General features: G+C 49.9%; 2 protein-coding genes across 10 annotated transcripts in view; both read right to left on the bottom strand.

Annotated features, from left to right (window-relative positions):
• Positions 1–1,888, bottom strand: part of LLGL2 (LLGL scribble cell polarity complex component 2) — a 33,606-nt gene extending 31,718 nt beyond the window's left edge. For 7 of the 8 annotated variants that reach the window (XM_030461960.1, XM_030461959.1, XM_030461958.1 and 4 more), the window contains exon 1: positions 1,802–1,888. The gene's annotated coding sequence lies outside the window, so the exon portion shown is untranslated. Of the gene's footprint in view, positions 1–1,417; positions 1,515–1,801 lie in introns of those variants that run through there. The other variant, XM_030461954.1, reaches the window with a different exon arrangement.
• A 1,427-nt stretch (positions 1,889–3,315) lies between these two features.
• TSEN54 (tRNA splicing endonuclease subunit 54) lies at positions 3,316–10,894 on the bottom strand. 2 transcript variants are annotated; one of them, XM_030462057.1, is made up of 11 exons: positions 10,841–10,894; positions 10,604–10,735; positions 9,873–9,936; positions 9,655–9,738; positions 8,544–8,642; positions 8,222–8,274; positions 7,773–7,871; positions 6,047–6,678; positions 5,433–5,493; positions 4,621–4,737; positions 3,316–3,553 (listed from the first exon to the last, which is right to left on the bottom strand). In XM_030462057.1, the coding sequence occupies exons 1-11, from the start codon at positions 10,867–10,869 to the stop codon at positions 3,403–3,405; spliced, it is 1,521 nt and encodes a 506-aa protein (XP_030317917.1). In that variant the 5' UTR covers positions 10,870–10,894; the 3' UTR covers positions 3,316–3,402. The 2 variants fall into 2 exon arrangements, with proteins under 2 accessions (XP_030317917.1, XP_030317918.1); XM_030462058.1 differs by having other exon boundaries at positions 7,773–7,847; positions 10,841–10,880.
• Between the last annotated feature and the right edge of the window lie 13,444 nt (positions 10,895–24,338).

Below are 24,338 nucleotides of genomic sequence, written 5' to 3' on the forward strand. Positions count from 1 at the left end.
CTCAAACCTCTATGTCAGCCAAGAAAAGAACCACAGCTCTTCTATTAGCAATTTCCAGTAATAATCACTTTACTGTACCAAAAAGCCACTCTCGACTAGTTTAACTCCTCCAATAATTCTCTTTAGTCAGTAGCTACAGCAGATGCAATTTATTCAAAACCAAATAACATGATGATGTTCCTCAGCACCATCCTATGAGAAGGTTTGGGAGCTCTTCTCCCTTTTGAATACCATAAACTAAACAGAGCCACAAGTGCCCACAAGCAGCACTGAGCAGTAGTAGGGACTGCTCACTACTTGCACAGATCATCCTTGTCCCATCCTCGGGCCAGTCTGCCCTTTAGAAGGAATGTGCCAGGATGCACAGAGAAGCCTTGGGATGTACCACAGCTTTGCATCAGCTTGCCAGAAGCACCAGCTTCCCAAATCAAAGCTCAAATAACCAGGCAGCTGCTTTGGGCTTAGAAGCTTCACCCGGGACTTGGTAAAGCAAGATATTCCAGTTGACTAAAGTGCTCTGAGACAACTACAAAGTGCAGCATTCCCCATCAAGTAACACACTACAATGGACAACTTCTGCTATCTCCATGAACTTCTCTGACAACTATCACTACCTTCTATCTAGTCACAAGTGTAAAGGTTTGTGCCACTACACTACAAAAACACCAACCCAGAAATCTGTTTCAACCACTCTAACACCATTAACACCACCAAATATAATCACACAAAACTTTTTCCAAACTCACAAGGTTGAGCCTCACCTCCAAAAGAGATGTCAGTAAACAGCTAGTTCCCAGGGCAACATGAGACAAAGACTAAACAACTTGTTCCACCTGCTTGCTGGCTGTTAGGTGAAACGTGCTAATGTGCTCCCTCACCCATCGAGCTCTTGCAACTTTGGGGAGGAAAAATACCAAACAGTAACGTGATACATTTAATACGGGCAGTGACTTGAAGGAAATAAATAAAAGAACATGCTAACAGAATGCCCCAAAGGAGATACAGCAATTCTTGTTAACCACATCTGCTTGGAGCCAGGCACAGCAGATGGAGACCTACAAGGCCAGGGTGCACGCAGGGACATCTCGCAACGCAGGAGGGGGCGGCAGCAGGGCCAGGGGCCGCTCCGGGATGGAGCTGCAGGAGCTTCCGCCACGGACCCGCTCCCAGCCGCCCCCCGGGAGCGGCCCCGGCACGGACCCACCGGTGCCGCGGGCTAAACCAGGAAGTTCTGGAGCGGGCGGCCACCGCCACGACCTCCGCCGGGAAATCCCAGGATGTAAGAAATCCCCTGCGAGACCCTCGGCTGCGCCCTCCAGCCACAACAGAGACGAAACATCCAACTTCATAATGAAAAATAGTAAGATAAATTTAAAAAAAGAAAAAAAGAAAAAAAGAAAAAAAAAGGGAAACGAACCCTCCGAACAAACCCATCCCCTCAACGCCAGCGCTTTAAGTTTTTTGTGAGAGCCAAGGCCGGTGTCCCAGGCTGCGCCGGGGCTTCAGGTGCAGCAGCCCCGGGTCGGTACTAGCAGCCGGACTGGCCGGAGCGGGGCAGCGCGAAGGGACCAGGCACCCGGTGAGCGGGGGGACCGGCGAGCACCTGCCAGCCCCACCGGAGGGGCTCCAGGAGCGAGCCCGCGGGGCGACACAAAGCCCAGGAGGGGCGGGCAGGGTCAGCTGCCGCCCCAGCCCTCCGCACCGAGCCCTGCCGGAGCTCCCCCCAAGGATCCTCTTCCCCCGGAGCTTATTCCATCCACGGCCCCGCATCCTCCGCGGAGCCCCAGCGAGCCGCGCTCACCTGCGGGGCCTGAAGCCGGCCCGCCCCGGCCTCGCTCCGTTCCGCGCCCGTTGCCCCTCTCGCCTGCGCGGCGGCCTCTGGGCACCTCCGGGAGGGGCGCGGCGTGGCGTGGCCTATGGGGGCTCCGCCCAGGGGAGGGAGGAGTCTGGTATGCAAATGAACCCCAGCGGCGGGCTCACCTCCCCTTGATCTGGCGCGCTCATGAATAATTCATTAGGCCGCTGGCTCAGAGCAAATCGGCCACGGCCGAGCCCCCGCCCCGGCGGGAACCGGCTACACAGCATCGCGGGTCTGCGGGCCAGGTCGTGTCAGGCTCCCTCCGCCCGGTTCTGTTCGTCCGTCAGCTCCGCGAAGTGCAGCGCCTGAGCACGGAACGTGCCGACCTTGCTGCAGAAACAGAGATGGAAAAGCTTGACTGAAAACTGAAGGCTTAGTAGGGAGGAGCCACGCAACTGCCGCTACCCTGCCACACAGGGGAACGAACGGCTGGGCGAGGAATCGGTGGCTATGTGGAGCGCGGTGGCAGTCCAAGGTCTGAAATTACCTCTGAGAAGGTGCCAGTAACAATCGAAGTTTCAGACAAGCTTCCAAAAGTGATGCTTTTAAATTAAAATACTTGTTTCTGTCATCTTCTTGCAACATCCAGCCAATTTGCATCACAGGCCAAAATGAAGCACTGGTATCAGTCTGCATCATAATCCCATCCTGGTAAAGGCATGGCCTGATGTTGTGGTGCTGAGCAAGGCTGCCACAGTTTCTCAATCTTCCCTGCAGTGGTTATTAAATTGTAATTGTTTTGTGCTGAATCAGGGAGTCTCTGCCCCAGCGAAACTCACTGGGTGGCTCACATAGAGTTCATCGATACAATTCCACCTTGGCATAAGCAAATGAGGCAGACTGAAATCAACTGGAGTGAGTGTGACCTAATTCCAGGACAAGTGTGAGGACTGTGGGTCAGAGTGGAGCTCTTCTGGTGGCGCCTGTTCTTAGAAGCTTTCTTCCCACCACTTTTAATCTGCAAAACAGTCTGGGAGAATGCTGAGGGCACAGACTGGAGCTGCCAACAAACCCAGCGCCTGAAGATGACTCTCAAGAGCAAAAGCACTGCTGGAAGGAGGAAGAGGAAGAGGAAGGTGTGTGGGAGGAGCTGTCAGACCCTCGCCTCAGCAGAGCCCTGCTGACTTACAGCATCTGATAACAGGGGCGTGTTCATCAACACGACCAGGCGCAGTGCTTGCAGCAGATCCCTGCTACCTTGACCCCGTAGGTGAGATGGTGAAGTGTCCTGAGCCGACAGGAACTGCACGTGGATGCAGGGACTCCTCCAAGCTCCAAGTCACGATGCCCTCCCAGGGAACCAGGATGTGAGAGCAGGGTTACACAGCCACAAGGTTGCAAGACCATGAGCAGGCACTCCACTCAGCAGCTGGTCCCAGCAGCCTCCCCGGGACTGTTGCCCTCTGCATAACCTATTAAAATTTCTGCAAGAATTAAGAACCACACTAACGAGCTCACACTGTTGGAAAAGGCCTTTTTATTGCTCATCCTTCTCCCCACCTCCAAACAGAACACAGAAATTATCAAACAAAACGACAGCACTTTCAGGGATAAACATCAATTGGCAGCTTGAATTCCTTTAGAGAATAAAAGGCAATTTCTCCGTGTTCCACCACTGCAAAGACCACTGGGACATCCCCACTCTGACACGTAACCTGCTTCAGAGCCCGAAGGGATGGAACCTGCTCGTCAAAGCTGCAGACAGAAAAATATCCCATTGTTACCAAAGCAAGAAGAATACAGAGACAAAGCTGCCCTGGCCAGCAATTACGGCTCACTTTGCACTTAGGAGGTGAGAGTGACCCTCCCAACCCTTCTCAAGTCAAAGGAGGAGGCTGCCAGCCCTGACAGCACACTGCATGCTGGGAACTGGGAGCCATCAAATCCTTTGCCAAATACAAGGGAGACTGCACACTGCTCCATGCTGTCCTTATTAGATATGGCTCACAGGGTTGCTGGCAAACTGCCTTTGTGCTAGGAAGATCTTTAGGTTGCTGGGATCAACATCTGACCTGCTTTCCCCTCTGTTTAATTCTGCAGAGTCTGCTTGCTTGTAAAGGGAAATATTTATAAAGCAAGGATCATCCTACTTGCTCACAACAGACCTTTGTAAACTGCATTACCACCATCCCTGCTCTGGTGACTACAGCTGCAGAGCATGGAGCAAGGACAGCTTCAGTTTACACCAAAACTAGAAAAGGCAGAGACTGAACTTTGTACCTGCCTATGGAGTTTAAGTATCAGATTCTGGATCCAGCAAGAAAGGGGATACCTATCCTCTGCTTGTACTGATCTTATAGCTACATTTGACAAAGATCAAAATACAAAATGCATGGCCCTAACCCTGTAGTGAGCCCTGGGGAGGTACATCTCTGCAGAAATCCACAGGGCTCTGCACTGGCTGAGGATTCAGGTACATACAGCTCCCTGCAAAACTGAGCTGTATGTGAGTCTCATAAGCATTTCATAAATACAACCAAGGCTTCTTATTCCTGACTCCAGTAACCCTCAGAGATCAGCAGCAAGCAGATGACCAAATAGTGTGGGCTAAGCACAAGGGCTGGGGAAATTGTCATCCACAACCTCAAACAAAGAAGGAACAGAAAGAGGGGGGGGAAAAAAATCCTGGGCAGGACCAGCCTCATGGGAAACACTCTGGTGATCTGTACAGCTCACAAGATGCTGGGTCATTTATACATCATTAGGACTTCATTTCCACAACACTGCTATGCTTCAGGACACAGCATAAGACTCATGATTACCTCCGAACACACATCCTGACATAGGGCTTCCCAGGGTTTGTCTTTTTAAACTTGGCCACAGCATCTGCTTGATACACATTGAAGTCTATCTTCATGCCCCCTGAGTCCTCTGTCAGCCTACAGAAGAGAGAACACATCCATATACATTTGGGATTGAAACACTCTAGGTATAGATACAGCAGAGGAAAGTAGAAGCAAAAGCTCCTGGACTCTGCCAATCTGGGCCCTTTGAAGGGCTTGGCTCCTCAAAGGACTGACTCTGCAACTGTTCTTAATACTTTTTCCCACCCTGTATCTGCCACACTCCCTTCTTTGTGGACCCTCTTGCAAGAATCACCAATAGATACAGAGGCAAAGCATTGCTCTGCTCTACAGGGACTGCACACAAACACCACATGGGGTCTTTGAAGCAAGAGCAGAACCAGATGTCCTAAAGCCAAGGTTTTATAACCACTGCAGCAGAGATGGCAGTATACTCCAGGGATGAGGCACAGGTGAAACCCAACTTCTACAGGAGATTATTTGGCTGAGATGCAGAGAGGAAATGGCAAGAAAACAGAGCATCCCCGATGTTTTAATTGGCCTGGAATGCCCTTGCTCTGTTTCTGCAGGACCTGGTACTTCATGGAAATGTCAGCCCCTTGCTACAGATGCCACAGGGCCAGGAGCACAGCACTGCATCCTCTCAACATCCTGGATGCCAGGCAGCTCCCAAACTGCTGCTGTGAGCATCATGCAGACCTCACAAGCAGGGACAGTCACAAGACACCCCCTGTCTCTAACAGCTACGAGCTGGCTGGCTGGATACTAACCGGGAGGCTCCATCCAGGATGTGGGAGGGCTGCAGCACGCTGATCTGCTGGAGGAGCGCAGCTGGAGGGAGAAGGAACAGGAAAGGATCAGACTAGCTATTTCTCTCCCAGGGCACTCCAAGCAATCTACCACCACCCACAAGCCTTCCTCCTCCAACAATGGCTGGCAGCACCACAGTCACCACTGGCTACTTCAAAGACCTCAACTTCCTCATCTCTTCCCAGCACACAGCCCAGAACACCCTGCAATGCTTTGCATCTTGTTGGCCCTGATTTCACATGCCTAACAGCCTAGCAGGGAGGATTGCAATACAGTAGGGCATGGGGAATGGATTAGAAGACCTCCCAAGGCCCTGTTTATCCTGGCACTTGAGTGGGTTATAGAAAGAGATGGAAGGCAGAGGACAAAATTTCTTCTCACTCCATGGCTGGCTTCCTCTGTGTCTGCTTTGTCTCGGCCTTCTAATGAGATTTTCCTTCACAAGGTCCTGTCCCCTAAACCACTGTTCAGCTTCTCCATGTCACCCCTGTTTGCTGCTGCACACCAGGCAATCTTTCACAGAGCTGGGGGAGGAGGGGAAAGAGTGTCCCTGTCAAATTCCCAGAACAACCACCTGGTGAGGTAGCTTCATCTGGCTGCAGAAGTGGTGTGACAGTTTGGTCCCACAGATGTGCTGGTCGTTTCCAAACTCTCTCTTGGCTCCTCTGCTTCAGAAGGGCTTTGTACTCCTGCCAGTTGGAGCAGCGTCTCACCTCCTGGTCAGCATTGACACTGCTCTTGTATCTGCTCTCCCTTTCTTGCCGCTCCCTCTCCTTCCATGACAGCTTCTCCCGTCTCTGATTAATGCGTGTGCACCACCAAGCTGCATCAACCTCCCTCCCTGGCACATTTTCTGGCAGGAGCCCATTGTCAGGTGAGGGCAGATGGGTGCACGGCTGATCTGGGGCCATGTTTGGCAAGATGATGGTGGTAAAATCCCAGCGGGGTGCACGGGTGCCCGGGGTGTGTGCCTGGTGGTCTCCAGCCTGGCTCCTGGAGGGGCTCAGGGAGTCCTTTTGTCCTGTAGCAAGAGGAACTGAGTTTGACTTCTGTCCACTGCCAGCATCTGATTCCTCTGGCTGCTCTGACAAGGGCTTTTCATCCACAGGAAGGCAGCTGGATCCTCCGCACTCATCTCCAGCTTTTTCAGAGGTTCCTTCAGCTTTTGGAAGGTCCTCAGATACCTTATGTTTCTTTCCATGCAACCTAAAGACAGGAGGATAAAAGACAGGGAGAGTGTGTGATGGAACTTCATTCCCTTTGAATGCTGTCTCCTCCCTGCTAACAGGAAGAATGCAGTCTGCCAATCCCGAAGGAAGGATGGCAAGAGTGGTAGGACCCTCCGGACAGGTCTGCAAACCCTTGACAACAACCTCTTGGCAGGAAGGAGAGCATTTGCTTGTGTGACAAAATGAGAAGGGAAAAAACCAAACCAAAACCAAGCAGGGAACACCAATGGCAGAATAAACTTCTCAGCAGTCCTGCATAAAGTTTGAGTTCAACACCCAGGAAAATCCCAGCCTTGATCTGTACAGACACATTCCCAACCTGCCATGCAGCCTCCACACAGCCCATATGACCCAAACATGATGGACTTCAGCCAAACCAGTACAGGCCAGGCAGAAACTTTCCTGTTAGCACCATTTACTGGTAAAAGATTCAGTCCCTGCCTCCCAGAGGATGGGGCAATTCTTAAACCCACAGTTTTATCTCCCAGTTCAATTCCTGCTCAGGCAGGAAACTGAGTTGCTTGTTGAGAGAGGATTTGCAGACTAGCCTGACGCTCCCTGTTTCTTAAATGATGATGCCACCTACTGGAAGCTGTCATAACTATTAACAGAATTGGTAATTATGCCAGGTTCTGTATTTTGGCAACTTCTAGAGGCCATGTGCAAGAAGCAGGAGCCAGCTATGCTCTCTGCTGTACAGACCCAGCCCATACACTGCACTGAAGAGGTGGGTAAGAGCAAGGTGGGCACTGCTGTGTCTGCAATCCCCCTAAGAAAGTGCAAGAGGAGACAACTGCCAAGTGTTTCTTCTGCACCAATCTCTACCCTTTTTATTTTGGAATCTCACCACTGCAGTTGGGAGGCTCAGGGGTGGCTTGTCCCTGTTAGCCCCACATGAAGTACAGATGTGACCAAAAGGTCAGAAAGAGTTCAGGAAAAGCACAGCACTGCTTGGGGCAGCCAAGAAGAGCTGTGCCTGACAGGTCACCCACAGCACAAAAGGCTGAGGATGCTGTTCCCAATCTGCAAAACCTGGAAGCAGATGGAATAAGGCTTGGGCCACATCCTTACCGGGGGCTGGAACTCCTCCTCCTCTTGCAATGGTGTTTCCCAGAGCTCTGGCAGTGACTTTCCAGGTTCAGTTGCCTCTCATAGGGAGAAAGGACAGTGCTGTAAGGAGACACCAACACAAGCTGACAGCAAAGCTGGGCAATGGAACAACCCTTCTGCTCAGCCCCCACAGTACAGCAACAAAAACCTTTTCTTCCAGGCATAGAAAATCCACAGGCAGGACCAGAACAGACCACAGTTCATGCCCCATTTCATGCTCCCAATCACCTCCTCAAGAGGGAGGAGCATAGAAGGGTAGAGTGCCACTTTGAGCCTTTAGTCCTCCCAAGAGATGGAATGCAGGGTCAAAGTCCTCTTCTCTGCCGTTCCACTGGGGCCCTGAAGTGGCCACAGAGCTGCTCAGGGTTTTCAGAAAGGAGAAAGCAGCATGGAAAAAAAAAGCTGGTTACCTGGAGTCGAATCTCAGTACAATATAACCCAGTTGCTTCAAGTGGCTGAACACCTTAGAGCAAAGGAAAACAAGAGAGTTAAATGACTACCCTAAAACCCAACCATTTACTTCAGTTCTGCTATGAGGTAAACACAGTCACTTGCAGAGAAAATACCAAAGGAAAGATCCAGCACAAAGGTGGGATGACAGGAACTGATCTTTTGGAAAAAGATGAGAGGGGAAAACTGAGAATAATTCTTCTTCCCTCCTGAACTGCTCTCAGCCACTGGCTGGGCTCTCTGCCTTGATCCTCCCTGAAAGAGCTGGAGGTCCCAACACACCTGGTAGTATGACAGGCTCATGGCCTCCTGGGACAGCAGGGTCTCATAGGCTTCCTGGATTGACATGGGCAGATCTCTGTAGAGGAGCTGGATATAGCCCTGCAGGGGAAAAAATTTGGTGTTGAGAGTTGCAAGCAGAGGAGCAGTGGAAGCAATCTGGTCTCACTTGACTGTCTGCCACATTTAAATTTCTTTCTACCACACACATCAGGAAGAGATGCCAAGTAGCAGCCCCAAAGATCTCTGCTTAAATGTAAAACACATACAGCTTTACTGACTGCTATATAACTCCCATGCCAACACCCTTCACACAGTAAGATCTTAGTGCCTAAATGTGGCCCTACCAAGCTGGATACAGTTTCAGTAACTCCTATCAGCTTCTTAGAGAGGCACAGAAAAACCATGCTAATGAACTTCTGAAGACTGCTGTTGCAAAATATGTAAGAGACACTGGGGTCATGGGAGGAAGTCAACTTCTGACAGAGGAGGCACTGACCAGTCTCAGGATTTCTCAGTACCAAAATATTTATTCCAATTAACTCCTGCAAGGAACAGAAGATCTCATCTCAAAGATTGGTTTGATCTCATCTCCAGAAATGCCCACAATGGTGTGTTTTCCTGGACTGAGGAAGTTCAGTTCCCTGTAGATTTTGGTTAAGAAGCAACTGATATATAAATGTGTGTTTCACTGCAAAGTAGACAGAGATCTCAACAGAAAACTTCATAACATGCTCCTCATGCCTCTCTTGTTTCTGATAAGTGACCTGACTTACTAGTTGCCCTCTCCTAGTCTCTACTGTCAGATCTTCACAGAAGCAGGTTTAAGATGATACCAAGTGGATAACCTGGGCACTGATCCAACTAACAATCCAATCAACACAGAGGCTGTTCTGGAGTACAAGATATAAACCCATGGCCTGGAGACAGCTCCATCAGCAAATAGACCAAAAGAGACAATTCCTCCAGAACCAAGTGTTTACCAGCTGCTCAAACTGCAGAACTCACCAACTTAAGCCAAGTGATTTCAGACTTCAGTCTGAAGTTGCTAAAGGTCTTCCAAACACTAAGGAAGGACCCAATGTCCCCATCCACACATGGATTTCCTACTTACACACTCCAGCAGGTACAGAGCTTCCTCAGGCAGCAGGCACTGTTTGCCATGCTTTGTGAACCCCATGGTGTGCCAGAACTTCCCCTGGAACAGAAGCACAAATCCCTGATGGGCTCCTGCTGACAGACAGGCTCTCTCCCATTTCAAGCAGCAAATTAAGGACTCTGCAATGGCCAGTGGGAGATGATGGCACTGAGCAGACTCTGCAGCAGACTCACCGCAGGGGACTGCAGCTCTATAATGCCCTGTTCTGGCTTCCACTCAGCTTTCACCAGATTCCCTCTGAGAAAGTTAAAGATTAGTTTGTTATTACCAAGCATGTCCTACAATCAATTCCTACTGTGGCAACACAAGCAGCTCAGGAAGGTATCAAAAGTCAGCAAACTTCCAGGTGGCATTATTACAGGCCAAGGGCTTAGACAGACAAAATCTTCTGGATCTAGCAGAACCAGCTGAAGATTTAATCAACAGCAGTCAGTGTGGAGTGTCTCCAGACAGCACTGCAGACATCTGTCCAAAGGATACAGCAACCTGCTGGAGATGTGTGGCCATGGTGCATCACACAACAGTTCAAAAGCTACCGAGACTCTCAAACACCTATATCCCACCCACATGGTCTCACAGGAAAAATTAAACAGCAGAGAAAACGTAGAGGGAGACTTTGCAAGAATTCAAACGCACTTTTAGGAACTGGCCCAAAGAATGAGGAAGTAAGACAGGAAGGGACCAACCCAGGACTTGTTCTATGTGTTCAGTCAAGACTGCAATCTGCCCGACCGCAAGGAAACCCAAAGGGACAGCGCGCTGACCCCACAGCCATGCCAGCTGCGTTCTGCTCAGGGACACCCCCGGCACGGACAGCCCCGCGCTCTGCCCGCCCGACACGGTCCCTCCGGGGACAAAAGCAACATCCAGCCCCGTCGACATCCTTGTGACCCCCGGGACTCACAGCCGCTCCCCTCGCTCCTCGGACAGAAGCTGCCACTCCTCCTCCCACCACCGCCGCAGCTTCTCCGCCTGCTCGGCTGAGCCGTCGGGGAGGAAATCCTTCTGGCCCCCGGAGCGCCGAGGGCCTTTACGGCTGCGGGGCGAGAGGGGAGACATGGTGAGGGGAGACATGGCGAGGAAAGTCCGTCCCAGCACCCACCCACCCTGCAGCCGCCGCCTCCCCCCTGCCCGCCCGTACCTCACCGGCTGCGACCCTCCGGGCTCCATGGGCACGCGGGAGCCGCTTCCTTCCGCCTTCAGGCAGAGAGCAGCGAGGGCAGCGCGTCCCCTGGCGGCTCGGAGGGCTGCGAGCGGCGGCAGACGGGAAACGAGGATGGGGAGTCCGAGCGGACCGGGACACCCACCGGACCGGGACACCCACCGGACCCGGCACTGAATTGCACGTCGGGCCACGGAAGCTGTGCGCTGATGCCGTGCCAGGGCTGTGCACTGGAGGAGGTGACAGCTGGGGTTGGACCCGGTGGTCTTTGAGGTCCCTTCCCAGCTGGCGTTCCGTGGTTCCGTGATCCGTGACAGCGCTGTGTCCCGAGAGAGTTGGGATGGGCTCGGCCCAGCCGCTGTCACTCTTTTCTCCACAGAACTGTGAAGAAAATAAGGTGGAAAATCTCACTGGTGAAGATAAAGGCGGGAAGATACCTCTCCCGTTACCACCAGGGGAGAAAATACTCGACTCTGAGGAAAACTGATTTATCACTGGTAAATATTAGATACAGTGTGGGTATCTGCTCCTGCAGGGACTCCTCAGGGTGCTCCAGAGGATTCTGCTTCAGCATCTTGACCTTGACCTTCTCCTCTCCTCTCTGGCAGTGCCACTCTCACACTTTGTCCTCTCGGTGTCACACAGCATTTTTCCCTTTTTAAGCACATGTCCCCAGAGGTGCCACCAGCATCACTGATGGGCTAGGCCATGCCCTGCAGTGGGGCTCTTGGAGCTGTCTGGAACCATCTGGAACCATCTGGAACCCCAGATGTCTCTCAGCCCTGGTGTCTCCTCACAGAGCCCCACAGCCCCCAGGACAGAAGCAGGGGAAGGAGGGTTTTCTCTTTGTGACTGTCACTATTTCTCAGGCTCTGGCAGTGGCCAGGGTGGTTTTGGTACCACCAGGATGTGTGAAGCATCCAGCAGTCCAGCCAGGCTGCAAGACGAGGAACCCTCCCACAGCACAGCCTCACATCTCTGCTGACACACTTGGATTCACTGCCTGGGGAGGCCTGAATGGACCTGAAGGGGAAATGCAGAAAGTTCAAGTTTCACCTCAATCCCATCTCCTGTTGCTGTGGCAGAGCTCGTAGGAGTCACCAATACAACTTTCCCCCCACCAGAGTCCCAGGTTCCTGCTCTGGTTTCCCAATAACCGTCCTTTGACAAGGTGCCAGCATAGGCAGATGAATGGAAAAACCATTACCCCCTTTTTTCCACTGAATGGTTTAATTTTAATTTCCTGCTTGATTATTTCCTCCTTCTAAATTGAGCCTTCATCCTGCAAGGGGGTCAAGTGATTATGGTCAGTGGTGCCACTCTGCAGCACATAGGGGCATGAGGACTCACAGAAAGCACAAGGGACAGTGGGCTGTGCAGTGGCAGTGCTTTTTCTCCCTGTTTTCAAAAAAAAAAAAAAGTATTTTGGAGGCTACTTGGACTGCCTGGTTTTAACATAATCCCAGGATGCCATATCCTGTGGCTTTCAACTTACGGCCTGTCACCCCTTTGTTTAACTCAGCCTCCCCTTAAAATAGATGTGTTTAGATTGCTCCAGGAAAGGCTCTGATCCAGAATTTGCTTTTGTCACCCACTGTGATTACAAGACCCAGAAATGTCAAGACTAATCTCATTTCACTTTTCTTTTCAATACTGGGATTTTATCTGTCACAGGGTAGGGGTGGGGGGTCCTGTTCCTCACAGGGCACCAGCAGAGCCTTGCCCCTAGTAGAACCCCCAGTTGTCCCCAGCTGAAGCCTCTTAATCAGCCTTAATGAACTGATTGTCATCAGCTGGGTGTGGGTGGTCCTGGAGGGGCTGCACTTGCTCTTCCCTGCTTACAAAAGGAGGGTGAGTTGAGCTTGCTTTTTTTCTCTTCAGATGTTTTTCTGGGATTAAGATTGTGGTGCTCATGGTAGGTTTGCTTTTTTTTCTTTAAGTTTGGGGTCTTTCCCTTTGCTCTGCCCTGGTGCTTCAGTGCAGCAGCTGTGCATGGAGGTAAACTTAAAAAGCAGTTGATGAGGAGTCTCTACCATGAGTCTTTGTGGCAGGACTGTGAGAAGGTGGAGAGCTGTAAGATGTGTTTCTTGGAACTAAAGTAAGAGTCACTGAGCTGAGCAGTGGCTATGTTTTGCTATGAATGATCTGCTCAGGTATTCCTGTGAGCTGAAATAGGATGGACAATGGCCTGTGAGTCTGGAGGCTCCAGGAAGGAAGAATTATGGGGATGTGACACCAGGTAGCAAAGAATCCTGCCTTCATTTTCTGGATGGCATGTGCCAGACATCTATGGAAGAAACTGATGGTGGAGGCCACAGCTGCTTCTTAATCTCCTGTGGAATATTGCCCTTTCCTAAGGGCTTGGTTTGACTGGAGGGACACAACAGTTAGTGCACCAGGACCACGGGTTCTCAGAGCAAGTAAGTGCAGTGTTTTTACTCACTTTTTTTTTCTTTTTTTCTTCTTTTGTAAATAGAAAAATGCTGTTAAAGTGTAAAAAGCCTCTCGGAACTGAAAATGTGGGCAGGTTGCCTCTCCAGAGCAGAGGAGCCTGCTCCTGTTTCTCCCTTCTGCTGATCCCAGGTCTCTAGGGATGAGTAGAACAGAGCTGCTGTGTGAAGGGATGGATTTGAGCCCTTTCAGTCCCTTTCTGTTGTGTCCAAGTCATGCTTGTGCAATCCCTATAATCATAGCTTCCTTGTGGTTAACTCCTGGGTGAACTTGGTGTAAAGTAAAAACACTCATAGTATTTTTTTGAGAAAGTAGGAGAAAGTATGGTCTTGGGATTGTTGGTTTTAGTTTTGTGTAGCATGCTAGGCACAGCCAGGTGGGGATTGTGTGCTCTGAGCTAAGCAGCTCTGCCAGGTACAGCTACAGCTACCTGCTCTAATCCTTGTTTTAACAACTCCTGCAGTTTCTGGCATCACACTTGGAAACATTTTAGTACCTCTGCAGAAACCAGCTGGGCCTTGGCTGTTCATGGCTCAGACTTCATATATTTGCCAACAAATGTTACCTTTTGGAAAACAATGTCTGAGATGAGTAACATGGCCCACTTCAACTTCATTGCAATCCATGAAGCATGTCCTGAATCCAGGAGATTTTGTGTGCTGATGCTTGATATGATTTGAGACAGAGAGTGCTTTTACAAATTCCCCAAAGCTGCCAAGTGCTTAAATTCTTGTCTGTTGCAATACATGTGATGTTATCACAGTTGCTTAGCTAGTAGCATCACTGTTTAACAACTCATCACAGGTTAGCAGTAGTTCAGCATACAACTGCCTAATGTTGTACTTAATTATGTTCGAGTGGAAAATATCTCAATTCTGAGCTTCTCGAGCATCTTATAGACAATTTCTTACAGTAGAACATAAGGGAGCATTTGGCAATAAATTACAACAGGATTTGGCGGACCTTAAATATGCATTAAAGTGCTTGGTTTTGGATGAAAAGCAAGTCACTGTGTCAGGTGTTGTAGCTTGTCTGGGAGGTGTGGGACCAGTCTGTTTTCTAGCCTCACCTGGGAGTTTTTGGCAAATTCCTTGTTGCTGTAGGATGCATGTGATGCCTGTGATTGTTCCTGCAGCGTGTTATAGCTGGGAGTTAGGGCAGGGCATGGGAAAGAGCCTTTTGCCCCAAAAGAAGATCATTGTTTAAGGTGTCTGGGATGAACTTTTATTGTCACATGTCAGAGCTGGGATTGGGAAGAGGTTTTTAAGGGAAAAAAAAACAAAACCAAAAAAAACCCAACAAAAACCCAGATGCCTGTCTTTGAGAATAGGATTTTGGGGATTAACCATGTAATACTTCTGCCTAGCTAGTTTGTGTGTTGTGTGCACTGGCATCTTCTGATGACTGAGAAATGGAGGAGCTTAAATTTCACCTTCTCAAAGTTTGTAGAAATTGCCCTGCTGTGACCATTTACAGACTACAGCACAATTCTTGGGGCTCTGCAGCAGGAAAACTGATAGAATATTTGTAGTGCAAGTTTGTGGTTGGCAGTGAGCTGAGGCCCCAAGTAATGATCTGAACCTGTGCTTGCTCAGGAGCAAGGGGCAGCTGGGGGAGCTCCTGGCTGATTTGGGGGAGTAGTTTGTTCTGATAGCTGCTGCTGTCAGTCATCCTGGGGGCACTGAACTTCACAGTAGCAGTCACTGATATATTTGTTTTTCATTTAGAGCTGCAGGAGCACTGCTTGTTCCCCAGTGGCTGTTGCAGCTCACTGAACCTCTTGTAAGAAGTGCTTCAGCTTCCTCAAATGCCAGGCCCAGCATGAAAGGTGTGGCTGTAACATGTCAGGAGGAAAAAGTACCTGTAGGTTTGCCTTTTAGCAGAGTGAAGAGTTCAGTGGGTATCTGCAATGGGAGATAGAGGACATGATGGAAATGGACCCTCTGCAACTTCCTTTGATCCTGGAGTGGCTGCTTGGCTCCTGTGCCAGCTGCTCCCTTGCTTTTGTGTTGCTGTGCATCAGGAAGCACAGTTCAATGGAAGAGATCCAGACACGTGGGCCTCAGGTGTGGCTTGAGTAGTTCCCATTAGCATGCAGTTAAATCAACAGCTTTTATTTCATTTATTTCAGACTGGCACTGTGAACCTTTCACAGGCCAACCATGAAGCTTTAAAAGCTGAGAGGTGGGATGGGCTGAACTTGGGGCCTGGTTGGCACATAGTCTTTGTATGAAGTGCTCAGAACAAGGTACTTGAGAAACAGAGGTGAAGATAAATCCTTTTCTCCTGAAAGCCTCATTTTCCTTCTTTAAGGAGTTCCAGATGTTGCTGAGAGCTGTCAGTAGTTGTAGGAATGAGTAGATTTCAGCAAGAAGCTGTACCAGAAGAAATGGCTGTGCAGCTTGAGCCAGGTGTAACTTTATCCTAATGCATCCAGAGACACTACTTCCTTGGTGCACTCCTACAATGAGATTGAATTTATGCTTCTTCCTGAGCTGACTCTGAAATACTTCCTAGCAAGCTGCCTGGCATACAGGGGACAGCATTAGTAGGGAACCAGTTTTGTTGGAAATCATCTGTGATGTGGGTTTGCAGCAATTGCACCAGCCTAGCAGGATGGGGTGGGAACAGGCAAGGTTAAGCTGAAATATACCTGCACATCCCAAGGTAACCCTGGGTACAGAAACCTTTCTGTTCTCAGTGTGCAGTGCTGTAAGAGGATGCCTGCAGCCAAGCTGATGTTACAGTGTGCAGCACTCCTGAAATATAGATGGGAGCCTCCAGGGGCTGTGTCCCTGCCTGTTGCTGCTGGGTGGGAAGGAAGAATGGTTTGCAGAGTGGGGAGCAAGGGCAACGGAGATGATCTCTTCCCCCCTTGGGCAATGGCAAGGCCAAAGATGCCAAGATTGCCCTACAGTTTTGGTATTGTTCTTTTGGTTATTTTGTTTGTGGGTGTTTTTATTTTTAAGGATGTTGAAAGCTTGGAAGGCATGTAGGTGGAAATACCTTGGAGGGAGGGAATATGAGAACTTAATCTGCTTAGTCCTTATCAAACTAAGGACTGTGTGACTTAATTACACTGTAAGTACTTTCCCAGATAGCAAAGAGCATTTTAATCTTGAAAAAAAAAAAAAAAAGGCACAATGAGAGCCTGTATCTGAAAGGTAAGATCAGGAGATATTGTGCAATCTGCTAATGTCTTCCAGGACAAGAGGAAAATTTTGTTTCTTGGTGGGATGGCATGAATTGGCCAGACTTGTCTTGCACCCTGACTAAACCAAGCACCTCACTGTTGGGCTGGCAAGGTGAAAGTCAGAGTGGTCAGATGGGAAGAGGAGGAAGTGGGCTGCCTTGTCTGGACTGGGAGGCTTCAGAGTCCAAGTTCTGAGACCCCTGGTCACCTTTGAACATCTGTCCAACCTCTTTGCTTTGGCTCCAATGAGCCATCTGTGGGTGAGGTGGGCTGATGGTCCTGCCTTGGGCTCTGCCTCCACAACCTCTGGTGTCCAGAGGATGTTTGGTGAAAGAGCAGCAGCCGTGGGCTTCCCCAGTGCCATGTTTCCTGGAGGTGGTGGGTGGGGGGCAGTCTGTGCTCAACGTGAGCAGAAAAATTACTATTTCTGGCTCTGTACTTGCACTTTTAATCGCTGCTGTTGGCATGATAATGGCATTGTAATGGGATTATTCATGTGGTGTTAATAACTCTGGAGTGCTGTATGCTGGATCCTGCTTTCAGCTGCACCCAGCACTTCAGCTGCGCTGAAGCCAAGGGAGCTGTACTGACAGATCTGAGGAAAGTCAGAATCTGATGTTAAAGAAGTTTGCATCCATTTCCAAAGCATGACTACAGAACAGGAACAGCATGAGCCCTACTACTGGCATAATTCCATTTAAATGACATATCTGCAGATGGAAAAGCTGCCAGTGGGTCTTCCTGGTGGTGTAGAGAGACATGGAGCCACCAGGCTTAGAACACCTGATAAAAAGGATTTTTTTTCATTTTTATGAACTAGAGATGAAAAATGTGTGGGCCAAGGGTAACTTCTGTTGCAAGCTTCAAGGAGACAGCAGGTCTTTGAAGGAAGATAGAGGAGAATGGGAATGTCCACCTAAAATCATGTTCCCTCTGTGCTTGCCCTGATGCTAGAGGGACACCAGGTCTGAGCCCTGTATGTAAGGGTGCAAATAGGATGGTGCAGCTTTGGGCTATGGCAGGGCCGGGCTGAGCTGGGATGAGCCCAGCCCTTCCCCTCCCCGCCCTGCCCGGCCTGGCCCATCTTGGCTCGGCTCTGCCCCACCTCACCCCGCCCTGGCCCAGCCCGTCTCTTCTCTGCCCTGCCTGATCTTCTCTGCCCTGCTCTGACTTGCAATGCCCTGCCTGGCCCATCTCTTCTCTTCCCTGCCTCACTGCGCCCCGCCCGGCTTTGCCCCATTCTGCCTTGCCCGGCAGTGCAGGGCAGACCCAGGCAGAGCCGGACAGGGCAGAGCCGAGCCGGGCCAGGCCAGGAAGGGTGAGGAAAGGGCAGAGCAGAGGAGGGAAGGGTGGGGCGAGGCAGGGCAGAGAAGAGACGGGCTGGGCAGGGCCAGGCAGGGCAGAACCAGGTCGTGCTGGCCCGGGCAGGGCAAGGAAGGGACAGGGCAAGGCAGGAAAAGGCAGGGCAGAGCCGGTGAGGGCAAGGCAATGCAGAGCCGAGTAGGGCAGAGCCAAGCTGGGATGGGCTAGGACGGGCAGGGCAAGGAAGGGACAGGGCAGGATAGAGCAGGACAGGACAATACAGGGCAGGGCGGGGCAGAGAAGGGCAGAGCCAGGGAGGGCAGGAAAGACCTGGGCAGGGAAAGGACAGAACTGGGCAGGGTGGGGCGGGGCAGGGAAAGGGCAGAACTGGGTGGGGCAGGGTGGGGCAGAGCCAGGCAGGGCTGAGCTGGGATGGGCCAGGCCAGGCAGGGCAAAACCGGGCGGGGCAGGGCAGAGCCAGAAAGGGGAGGGCAGGGCCTTGCCCTGCCCGGCCTGGCCCATCCCAGCTCAGCTCTGCCCTGCCCGGATCTGCCCTTGTCCCCCCTCTTGTCCCCCCTCTTGTCCCCCTCTTGTCCCCCCTCTTGTCCCCCCTCTTGTCCCCCCTCTTGTCCCCCCTCTTGTCCCCCCTCTTGTCCCCCCTCTTGTCCCCCCTCTTGTCCCCCCTCTTGTCCCCCCTCTTGTCCCCCCCGGCCCTGCCTGGGATGAGAAAGCTTCAGGGAAGCATTGCTCTTGATGAGCTCTATTTGCAAGAAAATGGAGTGGCATTGGAGATGTGATCTACTAAGGAACCCTGGCAGCTGCAGGCAGCTCAGTTTTTCTCTGGGTGATGGTGCCTTCTAGGCAGAGTCCTTGTTTAATTTAGTTGTGTCGGGAGGTCACTTGGAGTGATTTCCTATTAGCTGTTGTCTTGTGTGGAGAATGGTTCCTCTTAATGGTTCTCTCCCTTCTGCTAGAGATGGAAAACTGGAAACTAGTGAAGACCCAGACCCCCCCAAAATGCTCTTGCTTCTTAGAGAGAACAAAGATGCTTTCAGTTCTTTCTTTTTGTGGGGAATCAGCCATCTAGCACCAGAATAACAGGCTCACAAACAAGTAAACAAACTGGATGTGTCAGCCCAAAGGGTAAATACTTCCATGGGACTAATGCAGACAGCTCTGAGTGGTGTTGGGGACTACAGGACTGGGGCCTCATCATGTGAACAGCACTGAATGGTGCTGGGTACAGGAGTGGCAGAGCTGTACCTTTTCTGCTGCACTAGGATGTGTGACTGATTCTTAATCCCACCTGTCAAAACTTGCCTACACCTGGAAACCAAAACATCCTTATCCACCCCTTGTAGAGTTAGAGAACAAAGGAGCTCAAACAGCCACAGGTGGAAGAGGCAAAGGCTCCAGTGCTTCAAGAGGCAGCAGGATGGAGAGCTGGGCTTGAGCCCAGGGCAGTCCCTGTTATCCCCAGGGTGATGGACCTGTAGCTCCAGCTGTGTAAGCAGATGTTGATAAGGATTAAATGCTACAGACACTTGCATTGGCTTCAGGGCTAGTGAATGGAAAGCTTCTGTTTTGTATCACTAATAATTCTCCAACCTAGTTTCTCTTTCTCCCTTCAAATCAACATGTCTCCTGGCAGCTGTCTGCTAAATCCCTGGCAAGTTTTGTAACTGGCCCCATTTCCCTGGCAGCTCTGCAAGAGCAAGGCAACTTTTGTCATCTTTACATTCCTCCTAACGCTTTCCTTTCCTGGTGAAGAATGATTTTTTTTTTTCCTGCTGTCTTTGGTCCTTCCAGGCATGGCTTATGGGGCTCTCGAGGGGCTGGAGGAACAGTTTATGTAGGTTCTCCCTGACAGCATAGCTAATTTCCTGATAATGCAGAGAAACAGGAGTTGTAAATATTGTTTCCTGTTTCCTTTTGGGGATTTTTTTCTGTGTGTGTTGGGAAGTAGATGGGAGCTGCAGCTGAGGCTCTTACTGGTTTGCTGGTTAAGGTAAGGTTGAGATCTCTGGATGCTCTTGGGCACTGCTGTAGGACTTTGAACAAATACTGATGCTCCAGTGAAGTGGCTACAGAGATGCCAAACACTGGTCCAAGACTGTCCTGTGCATCAGGGAATCTACTTCTGCCCAAAAGTTGTGTTTGGGAGAGAAAGAGGAGCATGAGACAAATCCTGCTGTTGGCTGCAGCACTTACAGGACTTGGTTTCCTTCTGGAGAAGGATCCTGCTGCATTTCTGTGTCTATGAACCTGCTGGAAGAGAGAGGTTCAGGTCTGTGCTTCCTCTGCTTGCCTGCAAGGTCTGCCTCATGTCAGGAGCTTACCAGGAAACAGCAGAGCATCGGTGTTGGATGGTTTTGCAGCTTTCACTTAGCACAACTTCAGCTGGTGCCAGGATCCTGTTTGCTGGGATGGGATGTGTTAATGACGGGGCTTGTCTCAAATCTGTCCCAGCTCTGCCTGAGCAGCATTTAGCAGCTTCTGTCCCAACTTGCTGGTCCCTAAAGATCCTGTATTGATTTTGCATGTTGCTGCTGAAGGCTGATTTGAATGTTGCTAAATGTTTTGCTCTCTGCTTTTGCCACCTATTCCCCTGACCTGATTAGCACTGTGACTTTCTTCTGCTGGCTGCAGCCTAGGGTTCCCCAACATCAGACCCCTTAAGGTAACACCTCTTTACCAGCATTTATGTGCTTAATGTACAATCAGGTAATTGCTGTGCAGTTTCATACCCAGGTGATTAATTGGAAGCTCACCCAGTCAGAGACTGTAATAACCTGCAAATTAAGCTTGCTTTTAAATCAAGCCATGCACTATAGTAGCACTATGGCTAACTAACTCTTCAGATTTAGACGGAGGTGTTACTTGTCTCTCCCACTCAAACCATGATGGCTTTAATGTGACTTCTGTGTGTCCTATCACTCTGGAGCACTGGGGAGCCAAAAGAAAGATCTTTTTGGGCCATCAAGAGCAAAGGGTGTGGTGATACATCTTATTGGCATCAGGAGCACCAAAAAACTGCCATGTGAATCAGACAAGCACAAAAACTAATCCTAACCCCAAACTTTACATTTAATCACCTGATGTTGGACCTGGCCTAAAATAGCTTGAGGATAAGGGGAGAAAAATTCATTTTTGCTTGTTTTGCAGCTTCTGCACCCTTGATCCAGCCAGGTCAGAGTCAACAGGCTTTAAATGAGCAATCCTTGGTATTTACATCAGTAAATTCCAAATGCCTTTTCTGTTTTCCACAGCTTTTAAGATTTTGGGATGAAATTAGCATCATATGGGTCCATCTCTCAAGGACAAAAGCTTCTGGGAACTGATTGTTGTCAGCAGTCCAAGTCTCAGCATTTCTGCAAAACCAGCCTTTCCTATACTTGCTCTAAGCTTTAAACACTTCTTACCTTTTTCTTTGTTTGATTTTTCCCTTAAGAGAATCCTTTCAGAGATGCTTGTTAATTCATCTCCCTTTGAGCAGGGGGTCCCTGGGAGTCCTTGGTATCTGTAATGCTAAACACCAGCCATCCGGGCTGCCTCTTGGGCAGTTCCCTTGCCTGCATTGTGGTTGGCTTCCCCCCTTCCTCCTGCAGCTGGGACCTGAAGTCCCACTCATTCATTTGTTAATCCCTTTCATTCACTGCTCATTTGTTCGTATCATCTGCAGCATGAGGAGAAAATTTTGAGCACAAATAGGAATTTTTCTCTATCGAAATAAAAGCTGGTCCATTTAAATCGTTTGTTCTCTTTGAGATTTGCCTGTGTGCAGATGAGAGGGATGTCTTCTATAATGGAGTTGAAGCCTTGGTGTTGAGCAAGGACAATGGGAGAGAAGATTGTCCTCTTCCTTTTGTATTTCACCTCCTCCTAAAAGGGGATCAGATGAATTTTCCAGGGCAGATGGATCAGTTTTAATGATGTACCTCTGCTGCTCTGGCCCCCAGCAAACAAGATTAAAGCAAAGAGTTTTGCTGATTTACTCTTGTTTTTTTAGAAAGCAAAACTCCTGTGTGGCTCTTGCAGCACAGCCCCTAATCCAGTGGCTTTAGAATATGCTCTGGGCTGGACTGTGAGTGTGATTGCAAATCAGACTGCCAGTTCATTGACCCTTTCCCTGGCTGTGTGCTCACAAAGAGCCCTGGCAGGTCTGGAGGAGACAGGCTCCAAACCCAGCAGCCTGCATGGGAAACTGTGGAATGCTTGTGCTTTTGGACTTCTAGAAGGAGAAGATAGCAATGGCATCTCTTCCTGTCTCCTGCCTCATTCCAGCTGACCCCTTCTCCTAAGCATGTCTTGGGCTGGGAAATTGGAAACTCTGGCTGTAGCTTTGCTGGATGAGCAGTTTCAACTCCAGACAAAAAAACCCCTCTCTGGCTTCCCACCACAGCTGGGCTGGGGCAGAGTGTGTGTCTGTGGTGAATGGGGCTGTCCCGAGCTTGACGAGCTGCAGTCACTGGTGCAGGGTGAGTGTCAGCCCAAGCTTCTTGTCTGTGGTGAGAACATGGGGGCAAAGGACCTCCTACAGAGCCTGAACTAGGCTGGCAGCATAGGTGGTAGAAGAAATTTTGGGAAACTTTTGTCCACTAGTGGAGGCTGATCTTTTTTTCCCTACATAAGTGGAATCAAATAAGTCTTCCCAGGATGAATGTGCACAGGCCTTTTAGCTGCTGCAGCCCGCTGATTGATCCTTAAACTGCAGGTTTCCCTATTTGCAGAGATGTTGAGCTGCTCAGGCGTCTGAGGTGCTCTGGAAGTTACTGCTGCCTTCTGAAGTGTCTCTAAAGGTGAGCAGGTCCTTGAATGTCTTGTCCTGTCTCATACGAGGGACTTTTCCATCTTGAACAGTTAACAGTTACATTTACTGTCCAAAAGAGTAATGAGCTCTGGAAACTGCTTATCTGTCTTTGGAAATAAAGTTTTTGTCCTGGAAGCCAAATGATATCTTGCATTTGGCATCAAGAACTAAATTGTACTCCATCTCAAATGTCATCCTCTCAAAACTGCTCTTGAACAACCTAGAAAGCAGAAACTGTTAAACTGTTTAATGTATGATGGACAGGGTTTAGTTAGTATCACTTTCTGGAGAGCAACATAGTGAATTATTTCTTGCAAAGTGAGCTTAGGAGTCTTTGCCTCGGTTTTGCTTTGGATGAGCCCTTTTATCTCCATCCAATTGAAGCAGTGCTGTTTCTTCTCTCATAGGATAGAGCTTAGGATATCCTACCTTATAGGATAAAGGATATTTGTTACCCATTGCTGACAGTCCTTCACTGCCTCTCCGCTATCTCCTTCATCCCTCAGCATGCTTGGAAAAATGGGTAATTTTTGCCTATCAGTCTGGGAAAAATTTTGTCTACCACAGCACTGGAGAGGCCAAGACCTCAAGAAACCTGTGCTGCATCCCTGCCGGGGATGTGCTTGTGCTGCACTCGCCACTCCATGGAGGCAGAGCTGCTGTCTGTTGGGAAAAGTATTGGTGACCTTTTTCTCTTGTTGTTTTGTTTTGTTTGTGTTTGGGGGTTTTTTTGTTGTGGGTTTTTTTGGTTTGTTTTTTTTTTTTTTGGGGGTGTGGTTGGTTTTTTGGTTGTTTGGTGTTTTTTGTGGTGTTTTTTTTTTTTGTTTGGGGGGTTTGTTTTTTTTCCTCCCACACACATACATTATTCCCCAGAGGCAAAGGTGTGAGAGTCGTCTCCAGCTTGATCAGAATGAGTAAACTGAGCCATTGAAGGCAGTCGGAGCACGGTCCTTTCTGGAGGCTGCAGCACACAGATCCGGGCTGACCTCGGTCGCAGAGGGGGTCTCTCAAGTTGTGCGTTGCTCCGATGACAACTCAAAGGCTCAGCCCCCCCAAGCCTCGCTTCTCTGCACGTTTTATCCGCTTGGGATAAAAAAAAGTCTGCGGACTCCCGCTCTTTCCCTCGGGCACAGCTCTGCAACCGCGGCTGAGAAATCAGCCAGAAAAAACGCCATTTCCATGTCTTGTTTAAAAAAACCACTGGCTGCACTAAAAATACCTCTACCCCTGCAACCCAGACAGTGAAAAGAGGAGTTGTCGGGTCCCGGCAGGCTGCTTAGCATGACAAGAGAGCTCTCCAATTGTTGATGTGCAGGGTTGGGTACCGGGTGGGCGAGGTGAGGAGCCTGTTCGGTGATTCACGGTGAGTCACGGGTCCTTCTGCTGCGTGGAAGTGTCATTCCTTCCCCTTGGAGCAGGGGGAGAGAACCCAGCTGAGCTCTGAACTTGAAACCAGGGGAGGTCAAGGGTGGCCTTCCCCAAAGGCAGGTGCTTGCTGCTGAAAGATGTTCAGCTTCCTCCTCATTGTGGCTGTAAACGGGACTGGCCTGGATTGGGTTCAGTGTGTGCTAATTAATACTTAGTTGTTAACCATGGCACAAATGCAGCTCTGTTGCCCCAGCTTTAATATACGATGACCTGGCCCTGCTCAGATATAAAGGATTTTCTGGTTTTGCAGCTCTTCAAGGATGAAGAACATGAAAGGTTGAACCTTAATTGTG

Source organism: Calypte anna, chromosome 18 (genome assembly GCF_003957555.1).
Source record: "Calypte anna isolate BGI_N300 chromosome 18, bCalAnn1_v1.p, whole genome shotgun sequence".
Classification (NCBI taxonomy): domain Eukaryota; kingdom Metazoa; phylum Chordata; class Aves; order Apodiformes; family Trochilidae; genus Calypte; species Calypte anna.

Excerpts from the sequence above, each read along its gene's own strand:
- TSEN54 (XM_030462057.1), bottom strand. The coding sequence starts at position 10,869 with ATGGAGCCCGGAGGGTCGCAGCCGGTGAG. Across the intron at positions 8,275-8,543 it reads TGAGCCTGTCATACTACCAG|GTGTTCAGCCACTTGAAGCA; the intron begins GTGTGTTGGGAC and ends CTTTGCTCTAAG. Across the intron at positions 3,554-4,620 it reads GTCAGGATGTGTGTTCGGAG|CTTTGACGAGCAGGTTCCAT; the intron begins GTAATCATGAGT and ends TTCTGTCTGCAG.